The sequence below is a fragment of the Paralichthys olivaceus genome, chromosome 15 (assembly GCF_024713975.1).
Source record: "Paralichthys olivaceus isolate ysfri-2021 chromosome 15, ASM2471397v2, whole genome shotgun sequence".
NCBI classification, from domain to species: Eukaryota; Metazoa; Chordata; class Actinopteri; order Pleuronectiformes; family Paralichthyidae; genus Paralichthys; species Paralichthys olivaceus.
In genome coordinates this window covers 17,311,426-17,327,056 of record NC_091107.1, presented here as the reverse complement: position 1 = coordinate 17,327,056, position 15,631 = coordinate 17,311,426, and the positions used below count along the sequence as shown (strand labels likewise).

The 15,631-nt window shown below is 38.5% G+C and overlaps 1 protein-coding gene across 1 annotated transcript; it reads left to right on the top strand.

The window, feature by feature from the left end:
- Positions 1–159: 159 nt before the first annotated feature.
- tm7sf2 (transmembrane 7 superfamily member 2) lies at positions 160–12,113 on the top strand. Its single transcript, XM_020085558.2, has 11 exons — positions 160–293; positions 1,456–1,538; positions 1,898–2,094; positions 2,769–2,823; positions 3,216–3,410; positions 4,401–4,504; positions 7,149–7,268; positions 7,413–7,581; positions 7,664–7,744; positions 8,473–8,595; positions 11,368–12,113. Exons 1-11 carry the CDS (start codon positions 223–225, stop codon positions 11,526–11,528), a joined length of 1,359 nt encoding a protein of 452 aa, XP_019941117.2. The 5' UTR covers positions 160–222; the 3' UTR covers positions 11,529–12,113.
- Positions 12,114–15,631: the final 3,518 nt, after the last annotated feature.

The window sequence follows — 15,631 nt, the reverse complement described above, 5'->3', positions numbered from 1 at the left end:
GTATTTCTAATATTTCTAATAAAACAACTCATGATATTCAGGTGTTTCACAACCAGCCCCAGCCCTCTCCCAACGTAGTGTGCAGCGCACTGTCGCCACCTGAACACCTCATCTGATTGGCTGAACCCTCTTCTCTCCACCCTCTTCTGATGACCACGGAGCAATCTGATTGGCTGAAAGGCGATTTCCTGCTGAAACAAATCGTACGTCGGGGGCGTTTCCATGTGCAGGCTGCTGGATGGATGGATGTCAGAGTTACTACTCTTCTACCTGCAGCTCCACGTTACTCACCGGTAAGATGTCCCATTTATTTTCTGTGTTTTAATGTAAGCAGCAGTTTCCTCTCTGCACTCGTGTTACTGCACAGTGTGTGTTTGTTTACTGCTCTTGGATCAGCTCTGCATCACCGGGGGAAGTTGAACAGAAATGCTCTGAACTTTGGACGTATTGAGACAGCTGTCGCGATGATATAACATTAGTATGCACATGTAATATTCCTCATAGTGTGATCCAGTACATGTAGAAGGTCCTTGATCCATGTGAAGTCTCTGGACTTTTCTTGGCTGCTTCCAAGGATGCGTGAAAAGTCCTCATCATGAATTATATCACAGTAAAAGTACCGCAAGCAACTGCACTCTGTATCAGAAGTAAAAGTCCCAATACGTATACAACTTTGAGGCTGAATTTCTCCAAAATGATACAGTAAATATACTTGTGCTGAGTGAGTGAACAGTCAGGATGGTCCTGATTTCAAGTGTATCAATCTTTGTCAGAAATGATGGATCAAATGGATTTTACAGTAGAGTAAATAAAGGGCATAATGCCTTTTTCAACTAAAAATAATGAACTTTGAGGCTGAATTTCTCCAAAATGATACAGTAAATATGCTTGATACTGAGTGAGTGAACAGTCAGGATGGTCCTGAGGACATCTTTTGACAACCTTTGTCAGAAATTATGGAATAAAGGGATTTTACAGTAGCATAAAAGATTGGCTCGCTCCATATCATGGACTACATGCATTTGCCATACATTCTGTAATGCGGGCGAACTTGAAATCAGTATATGAGATGATTATAACTAAGTCACTGCTAACTATGGCTGTTGAATAAATTTTGAAGACAGTTGCAAGTAAAATGTTTAAAGATCAAATACTGTGGGGCTGCAGCTCTGCTGTTAACAAGGATGTTAATTTATGAAGAGGCCAGTACTCAGTTAGGAGATGTAAACAAAGCATTACACTTATATATAACATAAGTTGCACAAGACAAGATGATGTGTATAGGCACTTTTTTACTGCAGATTATACAAATGCATCATTTTTGATATTAGTTGTAGAAAATGTACGTAACTATCTTTTTTCCTGTTTTAACAACTCAACATTATACTGGTATTTATTTGGTCTTTAATTCTCATTCTTTTTGACTGAGATACATCTGCCTCTGTCTTTTCACAGGAGTCCAATGATGAGGCCCAACAATCAAGCATCCAAACACAGATCCTCACATGACACAGAGAGGGAATTTGGAGGAACCCTGGGTGAGTCATAGCGGGGACATCTCACCCAAGCACCTCCTCCACTTTTACTTTAATTAAGACGTTTTGCCTTTACATTACCATGACCACCACGTTTTATAGCATGCGTCAGTTCTTCTCACTTCTGTTTACAAAAGGTGAGTGCAGAATTACTACGATTACACATTACTATTACACAGTCATTTGAGATGCTCTAGTTATTCACCGTTAATAATCTACATTTGCAACATGTATGTTATAGATTGTTCAGATGTGCTCCATATGTTTCTGTTTCACATGTTTTTAAACTTCAGTGCCTATACCTCCTACCTGTTCTAATCATACCCAGTCTGTCATCTCACTTTAATGTGTTCACTTCCCAGGTGCTTTATGCATTCCCATCTTTCTTCCATTGACGGTGCTGTTCCTGATCTGTATGAGTCGATCCCCCGAAGCCTCTGTCTTCCAATGGCCTCCTCTGCTCCCCTCCAGTGACGAGCTGTGGGACCCTCTGGCCCCCCTGCTTCTGCTGGGATGGATCGCTCTGCATGCCCTCCTCTACTTGATGCCATTAGGAAAGGTAAGATAACATAAATCAGCCTGGATCAAGGTTAAACCTAAATTAAAACCATCTTTTGGTGATTTGGTGAACCGTGGTCTGTAGTAGTGGTACCTAAACAGGACTCACTGGGGGTTTGTGAAACACAGAAGGAGGGTGGTGAGATGATTTCCTGAAATCAATACATTGAAAAACAAATTTCAATATCATATTTTCCAAAAGCTAAAATGCACAGGGGAAAATTCAAAATAAAATCATGCAAATAATCTTCTGATTTTCTTTGTGCCCATATGACCTCTGAGGTGACTACAACAGACTAGTGATGGCATCAGTTGCAGCAGGAAACATTTAAACATGTGCATGTAGATGAATTGATTATGAACTTGCTCAAATCAACATCCACTGATATGATGGAGATCGTAGTCTCATTTACATTTTGGAAGTCGTGGGCTGAAAAGTTGATTTTTGAGGGTATGATTTGGGTGATTTTTAATACCAATAAATAACAAAATATTGTCCATCATTACAGCTGTATATTGCAGAAATTGTGATAATATGTTAATTGTTGTTTAAATTGTTATTAAAATCTAACAACGACAGTCATTAAACCTAGACTATGTAACGTTAAGTGAATACTGTGACAAATGAACTAATAATTGTGGTTGAATTTTAATAATAAGCACATATGCCTGCAGGTGTCTGAAGGATTAGTGCTGAGGGATGGAACACGCCTCAAGTATCCCATAAATGGTAAAGTGGAGTTTGTCGTTTAGTATTTATCACTAAAGAGACAAGTTAATGTGAGTACTGTAGTCCAGTAAAGTCAAATTATAATAAATGCTATAATAATGTATAGCTATGTTTGAATAGTACACAATGTGCAAATGCTTTGTTCACATTTGTAAAACTTCAACTGTCGAAAAATATAAACCAGCTGTTTTTTTTCAGGAAGACTCAGATATTTCTCTTTTAGTTTCACCTTTACACTGTCTGACCTTGAGCTTAATTTACTCTAGCTCCACAATGTGAAATCCCACCTTTTCCAACTTTTGCCTGTTTGTTTGAATACCAGCCTGTGTCAGTGGGCTTACCTCTCTCCCCCGGTGCTCCAATGTTTAGTTTTGTTTGTGTGTCTCTCTCAGGTTTTCATGGCCTGTGCGTCAGCGGCGTGTTGCTGATGTTGTTTCTGGGGCTCGGGGCTCCTCTTGGGCATCTGTTCGAGCTGCTGTTGCCTCTGGCAGTGAGCGCAGTAGCCATGTCCTTCCTGCTCTCCGTCTACCTCTACATCCGCTCCTTTTGGGAGCCTTCCCATGCTCTCGCTTTGGGGGGCAACACAGGTGAGCGCTGAGCTTCATCACTGAAGAAAGAATCCAGCTTAAAATACTATTTTAAACAGCCACCGGTGATGCACTGTGCATCTAAACGCCTGTTCTATTGTTCAGTGAAGGATCTTGGTATTCCTGTGGGTAACTATGTAACGGCCAAGATCCACAGGAGCCCGCAGGCATGAAGTGAGCAGCCTCTTTTAAGTAAGCAGGGCTTGTTCAGTACCATGTTATTAAATCAAGTCAAACAGGAAAAAAATTCAAATAACATGAAATTATTTAACATGTGAAAATGCAACATGCATGTAATGTAGGAAAGAGAAGCAAACTAAACAAACCCAGTGATGGATGGTAACAAGATGTTTCGCATGTTTTGCCATGTTAGCAGAATCCTTTGTTTAATGACCAATTTCCACATTCCCATCTGCTGCTGCTGTATTGTTTAGTCCTAATTTGCAAATGTTAACATTTGCAAGCAACACACTTAACAAATGATGATCAACATTATACAGGATGGTTAGCACATACCGCCCCTGTCCTCAACAGTTAAATTCACTAGATCCACTTTTTCATTTGGATCTTAACCAAATTGCACATGATCCATTATATGTGAAATCGATGCAGTTCTGCACCAAAGGTTTATGGATTTTTTCCTTACCCATACTGCATCCTTCCACCAAGTTTCATGCTAACCTGTCTTGTAGTTTTTGCGTAATTCTGCTTATTTTAGACTGACAAACGGACATTCATATAAACAAACAAACAAACGCAGATGAAAACATAACCTTCTTGCCGCAAGTGAGTTTCAGCTAATTGCTAATTAACTGTTTGCTGGTTTAGGGGATAAAGTAATTGACATAATGCCTGTTGAGAGCTGATATTAATTCCATTTCCACTTTGTATTCACACCCTTTATCTGCAGACATTGTAAGAGCACAATTATACTGTATTTCAAATCCTCCTGTGAATTTATTAAAATATTCATCTCTCTGTTTTGTTTAGGAAATCCCTTGTATGATTTCTTCATCGGACGGGAGTTAAATCCTCGGATCGGAGACTTTGACCTTAAATATTTCTGTGAGCTCAGACCAGGGCTGATTGGCTGGGTGAGTTTGACCTGCACAAGTGAACAGATCAGTAGACTAATGAATGTCCCAATGCCAAGAGCAGTCTTATTAAATGTCATTGAATGGAACACATTTACATTTGACACAGAATATTTGCTGAGCACCAGATTTTATCTTCTAACAACTTTTAAATCAAAAACATGACTTAATTTACCTACTGACATTTCCTTTTATATTATATTTACTATTTAAAAAAAATACTGAAATATGTAAATCTGTTGTGACATTTGGAGTGGGCTGCTTAAAACAAAAATACTGTAGTTGTTATAATCATTTGCTTTATTTACGAGTCCTACTAACTTAGATGCTTATAATTTTAAAGGTATAGTACACAATTCCAAAACACTAATTCAACAATTATCTAGATAAATCTTTTCACAGCTAATTAGCTGTTTGTACCAAAGTATAAAGAAACAATCTTAATAGCTTCAGAGATATAAACCTGACATGCTATTTTCTTCCTTGTGCTTTTTTAAATTCCTTGTTCCATGCATCAATAACAGTAGGGTATAAGTTATTGTGACTGTTGAAATTACTCACAGTTTTTTCCAATAAATAGTCTAAGCAACTACTCATCTTAAACTGTGGCTTAGATATGTATTTATTCTTACTGTCACACTTTCTACAGCTCTGCTAAACATATTTGCCACCTGTATAGCACTATACAATATGCTGTACCAGATGCAAATTATAAAATAATTTTACGATATTAAATTTTACAATAATCCAACAACACAAAATAATATCATATAGTGATATTGCTTCCCAATATTGAGTCTATCCCACCCTCAGGGAGTTGATGCTCTGGATTCAGTTGTATTTCTCTTTTGCTCAGCTCATCCAGATGTCAGCCTTGGCGATATGCATCCATGTATTTTGGGAGGATGGAGCTTCTGTAGCAGCACTAAAGAAAAGGGCTTTATTTGTGTTTCTGTTTAATTCCAATATCAACAGTCTTTCTCCAGAATCAATTACTCCACCTTTTACCAACACAGATGGTGATCACCGTTATCAAACCAAACACAACCAGCAGATGGCGATGTTGCTCTCTGGTCATCTACTGTAGAATTTGCGGTCTGTGAGTTTGACACAGTCAGAATCACTGAGTTTCCTCCCTGATGACCAGACACAGTTAGAGATTAGTTGGAGCACAGGAATGTGCTGCATCATCTTTTTCTGAGTCATCAGAACAAATAAGAATAAATGTACGTTAGACAAATAAGAATTCTAAAAAGAATTACAGCATCTTTATCTCAATCACAAAAAGCAACATAAAAAGAAAAGGATCGAGTCATGCTGCAGAATTAACGAGTCCTTTGTTGCAGGTTTCTCTTTTGTTTCTTTGTATTTACAGTCAAATCTTTGCACATCTGAATGTTTTAAAGCTGTGTGCGTAGGAGAGGACAGAATAAGCCTCCACCTACTGGCTACAGACAGTATGTGGGAGATTTTAATTTACTGTTGCAAACCATGTACTTTTAACATTCGACATTTTACAATTGCTGCTGGCGTCCAAATAATGAACATGCAGGGTTTTTTTAGAGCCCCAGATTACATGATGGATTGCATAAGAATTATTGTTATTAGTAAATAGAATTTCTTGGATATAAATAAACTTCATGTTAAAGAACACAGTTTTACAGTTATAGTCTTGTGTATTTACATTTATATTCAAGATGTTGGTGACTGTGTCATGTGACTTTTCTATAAGCATCATGTCACCCTGCGCACAGGGTTATGGTTTGCAAAACTTATTCCTGGATCCACCTCCTGATCTGGATCGAGCCCAGAATTTAAAGGATATTATCTTGGGTTATGTTCCATCCTTTCACAAAATGTCATGGAAATTCGTTGAGTAGTTTTTGAGTAGTTATCCTGCTAGCAAACGAACAAACGCAGAAGAAAACATATTCTCCTTGGTGGAAGTAACCATATTTCACAATGCAGTGATGCACATGTAGACCTTAATGTTCCTGGTATTGTTTATGAGCTGTACATGTTATGGTTGTTCAGTGTTTTTATGATTGTAGCCTTTGGACATTGTGTTCTCAATCCACAAACACATTAGAGAGAATTATTTATTACAGAAAATATAGTAACTTTAATCATGTGTCACTTTGCCTTAAAAAATAATAGAGATGGCCACTAAAGCTGAAATGATCTGCTGCTAAGTCAATTAGTTGACTGAAAATAAATTGATAAGCAATTTATCATTGCAAATAAATGTTTATTATTCTCACTGAGTAGAACAGATACCGTCGCCAAGGCTCAACAGTCCCATTAAATTCAATCAACCTGCACCATATTTCACACAATTATAGATATCAGTTCCTTATATGTGCCTTTTTAATCAGGATTCCTGAATACCCTGGGAAAACAGTGAAAACATCAAACACCCCCATGTCTTGCAATGTTAAGTGAAAAAAGAAAAAAGAAATCAATTCAATTAAAATGAATTAAATAGGTTCTTCCCTGACACATACCACATCCTTCTGTGAAAACCGTTTTGCATTTTTTCCATCTTGCTCACAAACCAACAGCCCAACAAACAGACTCTAACCTCTTTGGCGGAGACGATAACACACTGTCGAACTAGTGACGATCAATCTTCACTTCCTTTTAGGTCGTCATTAACCTGGGCATGCTGATGAAGGAGGTGGAGCTTCGAGGGTCCCCCTCCCTCGCCATGTTACTGGTCAACAGTTTCCAGCTCCTGTATGTGTCGGACGCTCTGTGGAATGAGGTGATGGCTCGGCAGTGTCATAAGTCCATTCCCAGTTAGAAATAAGGCTCCATTACACAGCTCTGCGATACTTATCCTTCTTTTATCTTTGTACTTGTACTGTTATCACATGAGTTTGACTTCATCTCATTGTGCTTCTAACAGGAGGCTGTCCTGACAACCATGGACATTGTGCATGATGGTTTTGGCTTCATGCTGGTGTTTGGAGATCTGTGCTGGGTTCCCTTCACATACGGCCTGCAGGCAGCCTTCCTGGTCGTGCACCCACAGACCCTGAGTTGGTTTAAAGCCGCAGTTATAATAGCACTGAATGGTAATCAGCTTCTTTTCACAAGGCTGTAAAATGTTGAGTTTCATGACTATGGTGATATTAACATTTATCTCTTTGCCATCAGGTATTGGATATTATATTTTCAGAAAATCCAACTCGCAGAAGAACCAGTTCAGACGAGACCCTACACATCCAAGTGTTGCAAGTCAGTTATTTTCTTGTGTTTTCCAAATTATCACAAACACGCTCAAATATACTCTTTTTTAAAATCTTATTTCTAATAGTGTATCTCACCTCTCATGCTGTACATGTGAAGGAGAGATTAAGTGCATTTTTACTTTGAGGGAGATGTGCAGTTTAATAGTAATAATAATAATAATACTAAATATTTATTTCTATAGCTATTATATTAACATATTGCTTTACAAAATACAGGAGAATAAATCAACACAGAACAGAGCTTGACAAAACAAATAAGAAACATAATAGATTAGATAGCAGGTAAAAAAAAATCTAAAATAAACATCTGTCTTAACCAGTTAAAATCAGAACTTAAATTAATTTTAAATTGAAGCCAATGAAGGGAGGCAAGAGTTGGAGAGAAATGGGTGCTACGCTTGTTGTTGGTTGAATTCGAGCAGCGGTGTTCTGCACTTACTGAAGCTGAGACACTGAGTATTGACTGGTGCATGTAAATAGTGCATTGCAGTAGTGCAGGCACGAGAAGCTTTTCTAGGTCAGGACAGAGTTGATTTGATTTTTGCTTTATTTCTTCAGTGAAAGTAACAAGATTTAATACGGTTATTGACACTGGCTTCGTTATGAATCAAATCTGGCACAGAGGTTTTTGGTTGTGGATTTAATATTGCTCACCAGTGGGCCAATAAACTGTTGTAGTAAATTTTTTTGGTAATCTGCAATTCCTCCCTGCAGGACTGGAGACCATCGCCACGGCAACAGGGAAGCGGCTGCTGGTGTCCGGTTGGTGGGGTCTCGTTCGTCATCCCAATTACCTTGGTGACCTCCTCATGGCCCTGGCGTGGTCCCTGCCATGTGGTAAGACAGCTTAAAAGCCTTCGAGAGGCTCATTTCTCATGCTGGGCACACAGGCATAAGACAAGCCTGGAGAGATTTCATTAGAAAATGTGGATGAGGTCATACTTGAGTATTAATCACATCCAGCCATGCTCATCATTAGATATGTTTGTTGATGTTTTCAGTGACATAATCTTTCAAGCAATGGTGCAGATTTATGTTTGAAATATAGATCACTGCAGATCGACCTCCGCCTGCAGTTAAATTGGGCTGTAACACCTTTTAAGAAGAGCATGCAACAGTGACTGCCCACTATTAGTACGGGTCTGGTTCCAGAAGTAAATTTCTCCATTGATGTTTCTTCAAATCCTTATAAAGAATTTTAAGTCTGGAACCAGGCCCATAAAACATAACAAATATTGGAAAATGGAAAAAGGTTTAAGGTTCAAGACTGTGCACATAATTATTTTAGAGTGAAGGAAGCATGCATCCCATAAACCATTGCAAAGGTCCAACTTCCAGCTCTTTTTCTTGAATTGAACCATTTTGTAGTGATTTTCTACCCTTGGACTTTTTTCTCATCTCTTAAAAACAGCAGCAAAATGACCACGGTCACTCTGTGGTAAACTTCATGTAACAGTGAACGAACCAATTGTAGCTGAAGTGATTTTCTCAGTTGTGGAAAACATTTCCATGGAACAGCGAGCTCCGCCAATCAAAGACAACGCTATGACACCTGAGAATTAGTCGTGTTTCTCCTTGACGTCGTGAATAAAAGGTTTTACTTAAGACACAGTTGAAATACAAACTTGTGGCTTCTACAGGAGCATATAACTTTGTTTCACAGTCTTGTAGTTTGTGGTAAGTTCACATTGGATGGTTACAACATTATGGCTGATCATCCAAATCTCTATTTAGAAATTAATAGGATTTTTATTTATGCAGCCACGCTGAAACAACTTAGAAATACGATCCTGTAGCCCTGCAGTAAAAACAAGAAAATCAAGAAGAAGATGATTCATCTGAAAAGTCAGCTTCTCATATCAATACTAAAACTATAAAACTATATTATACAGTTTCGGATAGTAGAGGCTGTATATCAGAGAAGCGGTGTATGGACCCAGCATTAGTAATTATGATTCCCTTCCTGTCCTCATCATGTAATTATACTGTTCAATACTGATGCAGGAGAAGCGAAGGCAGCAACAGTCTCACTTTGATCCTCCGCAAACTGCCTTATGTTCCCTTGAAAACTTCCTCATAATGGTGACTGTCAGACTTTTGTCTCAGCTGACACAATGTGCTCATTGGTATTCAACTTGAAGTGAGTCACTTGTGTAGCCGCCTTTGTAATTGAGATGTACAGCAGTTTCTGGCTGAAACTGCTAAATTATGCACTCAAATGAACAAGAGAAAAAGAATTAGTGATGGCATTTTTTGTTATTTCCGACAGATGCAAGCTGCTCTGGCAAAAGGAACAGTGGCCGAATGTAAACCCTGATCGCAGAAACAGTGAGAGAAAGACGAGAAGATATTTGCTCGAACACACTGCGAACACACAGTCTCAAAGAACATTATGAGCTTTATCTCACTGGTACTGACTGTGCTGCGCTTGTATTCAACTGCATTTTTAAAGCAAAGACATTTGTAGAGGAGGATGTTCTCTTTAATTCACATACGAACATTGATGTCAACAGTAAAATAAAAAGTTAGTTTGTTTTTCCTTTTTTATAAATTATTTATATTAAGTTTTGCAATTAATCAAAATTAAGAAAATCACAAGTCGTGTGTATACACCCCCTCCCACCCTCCTTCTCTTCTATCCAGTCACAAGCCAGCAGCAGAGATTAAAAAATGAAATAAAAATAACACACAGACAGAATAACAATGATTAATTGTTAACATAGTTTCAAAGTCATCGGGCAAAAGCTGGAATAATAAAAGAAAAATGTAGGTACTGCTGTCATGTACAGGGTCCCGAGTTACAGCAGGTACTTCTGGCATCAGGCGACAGGACTACAAGAAGACTGAGTTGGGACAATAAAAGCACCTGAAGGTTGAGCAGGTCGTCCAATAACCAGGAAGTCAGTGGTTCAAGCCCTGGCTCCTCAGATCTGGGTCCAAAAGTCTCCTTTGCAAGACACTATACCCCAATCTGCCAGCAGTGTGTAAGTGGTGTGAGATAGAGAGAGTGGTGCACATGTGTATGAATGTGTGTGTGAACGGGTGAATGGCAAACTGTACTATACAAATACAGATCATTTACCATGGTAGTATGATGAGTATGTGTAATAATAATATGGGTTCGTTTTTCTTTGTTTTTATGATCATTTGAAATTCATGATTTCATGAATGGTTAATAAAGATTTCATAGTTTTTACCTCTGCCAAGGAGGTTATGTTTTCACCCGTCAGTTTGTTATTTGGTTTTATGTTTGATTTTAAGAAAGATTACACAAAAACTACAGAACAGTTTGCCAGGAAATTTGGTATGCGTCTGGGAAGTAGACATATTTTGGTGCAGATCCGGATCAGGGGGCAGATCCAGCTACATTGTGAGATTGGCTATTTTTCAACATTTTCACCATTTTCCCAGAGAACAATTCATGGATCCTGATGAAAAAAATAAGGCCCATTTAAGGAACTGATATGTGTGTGAATTTTGGTGCAGCTTGATTGACTTAAAGGGAACCTTGCTGGAGGGATGTGCTCTACTGAGTGGCATTCTACTGTTTGATATGACATTGATATGTTGTATGTTCTTACTTAAAGTCCATGTTTCTCTTTTCCTCAGGATTCTCACATCTGCTACCTTACTTCTACGTCATATATTTCACCGTGCTGCTGATCCACCGAGAGGACCGGGACGAGAGACAGTGCCGGACCAAATATGGACTAGCGTGGGACACCTACTGTCACCGCGTCCCCTACAGGATCTTCCCCTATATCTACTGAAAAAAGAAAGCAGACGGCTGGAACGGGACCAAAACCACCGCACAATATCCTCGTGATTCTGCAAAGCTGCATAAACCCAGTGGTAACTTTAAATCCATTTACATATAAATGGACACAAGTAATAACCGGTGCTGCTACTGGGGACATGCAGGGAGCTGACAATTTTCGTTTGCTCTCATCTGCAAGCCTGCGGCCCAGTTAGAAAATGATAGATCACTTCCTCTAATTCTTTGCATTTTCACTTCGAGACCTCACAGCAACGTGATTCACTACAAGGTAAAGTCAGTCTCCATTACACTTCTGTTGTTCTGTGTTTTTCTCAGGCTCAAGCATCCCAACATAAAAGGCTTGCAATGCCTTCCTTGTTAGGTCCTGGAATTAAATAAGAAAATAATTTGGAATTTACTTTTTGTACTTTCAATGACTAAACAAACATATGAAACTGAACCAAAAAGGTAAATAGTGCCTTTTTTTTCTTTCCAAAATGACTGGGTCACCTCATTTTACCATGTTTATTTACACTGTCTTCCTTTTTGTGTATTGTTATTTGTGAAATACATTTGAAATAAACAAATACAAAAGTGACTTGCATCATGCATCTTCATTGCTTTTATTTGAAGCTGTCTGAGGGTTGTAGAGAAGACAGAATAATATCACATTAATATGGGGAGTTTAAAATATTGAGTTTACACTAAATATGTAAAAAAAAATGCAAGTTTGACAGACAGCTATTAGCCTGTAAAGATATCTGAAGCTAGGCTTCCATTTAACAACCATCTCCACCTTTTGTTCTCATCCTGTTCAAATGGATCTTCTCTCCATTCACATAGTAGACGTTCATCAAGCATCTGTCAGACTTCAGCTTTGAATCTGTTCAGCATAAATGACTCCAAAGGAACAAGGTTACATGAGATCTATTAGTGAATGAATTGCACTGCATCAGTCTTCTAAACGTAGGACAATGGCGATCAGGACAGTGGAGTCTGACAGACATGAATGTGTTTTCACTCGGAACAAGTATATTTCTTTATTCTTTATACACCTTTTGTGTGTATTTCCATTATGAGTCTGGCCTTCAATTCAATTTCGAGTGGCACTAAAAGTATAAAACTGAACTTTGTGTATAGCTGTGGGGCGTCTGGATGCATCACTGTGAGGATAGTTTTTTGAACAGGTTCTCAAGAAGAAAAGGTTCCAAGATGAACTGCTGCATGTGGGTTCATGTGGTTTATTTTCAAATGCTGAGTTCCTTTTCTAACTCATTTTGACCCTTTTTCTAGTAACGGGCAGGTTTTGTCTTAAAACGTTGTCCATCCTGAACCTTTCTAATCATACTTCCCCCCACATTTACCGTACACTGCAAATGATTGCTCTCTGAACATGCACTAAACTGCTCTGTGCAGTTGCAACCCCTCATTTTCCACCTTTGAAACCCATTTACAGTACAGCTGCCCTCTGGCCTCGCCCACACAGCGCTCCAGCTATTTTGTGTTGTTTTTCAATATGCTACAAGCTAATTAGGGCTCTGCTTGTATAATGCCACGTCCGTCTGCTTGGTGACTGATTAATGCTAAATGAATACATAAGCCTTACAGGTTTTATGTATATGTATGTACATTAGAATTCTCTCTGAAAAAATACATGGTAAATTGTGATATTAATGTTCCCACCAACAGAAGGTTATGTTTTCAATCCTGTCCCCTTGTTTGCTGGTTAGTTGGTTTACTTGTGTGTTTGCAAGCTGAAAACAACAGAATAGATTACCATGAAACTGAAGGATGTTTTATGCGTAGGGGGAGAATCCATTACATTTTCGTGTGGATCTGGATCAGGAGACAGATGCAGGAATTGTCTTTAACATTGTGTGATCAGGGACATTTCAGGAACTGATCACACAATTATAAGAGTGGGTCATTTGAAGCAGCTTGACTGAATTTAAGGGGACTGTTGGGACATGGAGGAGGTATCCGTTCTTTTGAGCGCTCTAGTTTTCATATGAGTTCAGTTATTTTCTTTAGTCAGTAAATAATAAAGACAATTCCTTTTAACATTCCATTTGTATTTCCATTCATATTGTGACAAGCAAACCAGTCTGAAGGAATTTGTGTCCATCCTCACACATTACATCTGTACAGCACCTTTAGGAGAATAGTGCCTGTCTCATTCCACACATACTCCTTTGTCTGCAAGCAGTGCCCAAGGTCAGGCCATAGATGCATATTAAGACTTCACTATTCAATAGGATCTGAAAAACCTACATGTAACATAGAGAGTGACAGTAATTCTTGCCTTTCATGGGTGTGCTGTTAGAATGGGTGACGCAAGGTGAGGAAGATAAATTGGGATCCTTCTGGTCTCCTTGATGCATCAAGTCTACATTATACTCTTCTCCTTTCACCAGCTTCCAGAAATGGTGGAAAGTAAACTTCTGTAAATTTACTGAAGCAGGATTTTTACTACTGGGCTTTTACACACATTAGAGTAGCCAGTTACATTCTTGTCAAAAGTATATATAGATATATGTATATTTATCTATGACAAGTCAATGAATACTACTGAACTGCAGGTTTTTGTAAACAAGGCCTTGATATTCTCTATTCTTTTACAGCTCTCTGTGATCAGGAGTAAAATCAGACACTGACACAGTTACCTCAAAATCCCCTGGGCCTCATTCATAAAATATATAGAGCGATTTCATTTTAAAATTTAATTTCTAAATTATTTTTTAAAGGACCCGTCTGACTACACCTGAATCTTGCTACTTCTTTAAAAATAGCCTTAAAAAAGCCACAGGAATTTAATAACATAGCAACAACCTTTATTTTCCACTACATGTCTCACAAAAACACCAGCACAGCTACAGACTATTTGTTTTTCTCCATCACAGTAAATACATAATAGCACTGATTTGGTTTTAATTGGAGCATTTTCAGGGTCCAATTTTCTAAAATGTTTGATATAAAAATATATCAGTTCGATAATTGGAGATGGTCTTTAGTTACAAAGGAAAGTGATGGATGTTTTTATAGATGAGCTGACAGTTAGAATGAGTCACGGACAGACGACAAATAAAAACACCAGTGTTAACAGGTTTGACACAATCTTGGACACAAACAATCATTTTTAAGAAAGCACATCTGCTGCCTTTTCATTTGTGGGATGAAAAACATCAATCACAACATCATCATTTCAACAAAAATATGAAATTTAGTTGAGAACTTTTTTCTTTTGGCTTTTTCATTTAGAATTAAATCAGAGCTTTTGAATGAAATGGTTCAGTTTTGCTTGTGGTGCCTTGCATGTCTCAGCCTCTTCTATTCTACCAAAAAAACTTGACATTAAACTTGAATTACATGTTTACTTATTAAGTGTGTGACCTTAATATTTGCTCCTATGATTTTCCTCTGTATGCACACCTGTACATCCATAATAACATGCAACAACTTAGAGTGCCTTGCATATTAATGAATGAGCAAATGTGTGTTTGTCGGTGTTTGTATGTGCGTTTGTGTGTGTGGGTATTTGTGTGTGTGTGTGTGTGTGTGCACTGCCAATTGTACATGCCAATCGTGACGTTTCAGTCCCATCAGTTGTAGCCAGTTTCCATGGCAACATAGGGAGCACAGACGTAGGAGAGAGGGGAAAGGAGTTGAGACAATTATCGCGGTGGAGGGTGCTGAAAAAGGAAGAGCCCGGCATAATGAGTGTGTAACAGTGTGAACTGTGGGATGAGGCAGAATTAGAGACAGATGCATGTGTTGCACTGAGTGAGCAATTGAGTGCATGTGTGCGTGCATGTGTGTGTCCTGGCATTAGCAGGTGTCATTTATAGAAGCATTAAGGATGTGGTTGTCATGACTACATACATGAAACTGTTATATATGTTCTGGATGTTAAAAAATGTCTTGTACAGACGGGCAGTGCTGCCAGGCATGTACACCGACTTGAACTGGATATTTCTGTTTTGAGTGAGCGCCTCAGAGTGAGGCAGCAGGAACCTCTAATACAATTTAGTTTCCATGGTGACAGCGGGGAATGATAAGTCCTTTTCAAACAGAGGGAAAACGCCTGTTCGAAGCCTTGCTGCTGCTCTGTTTTCTGTC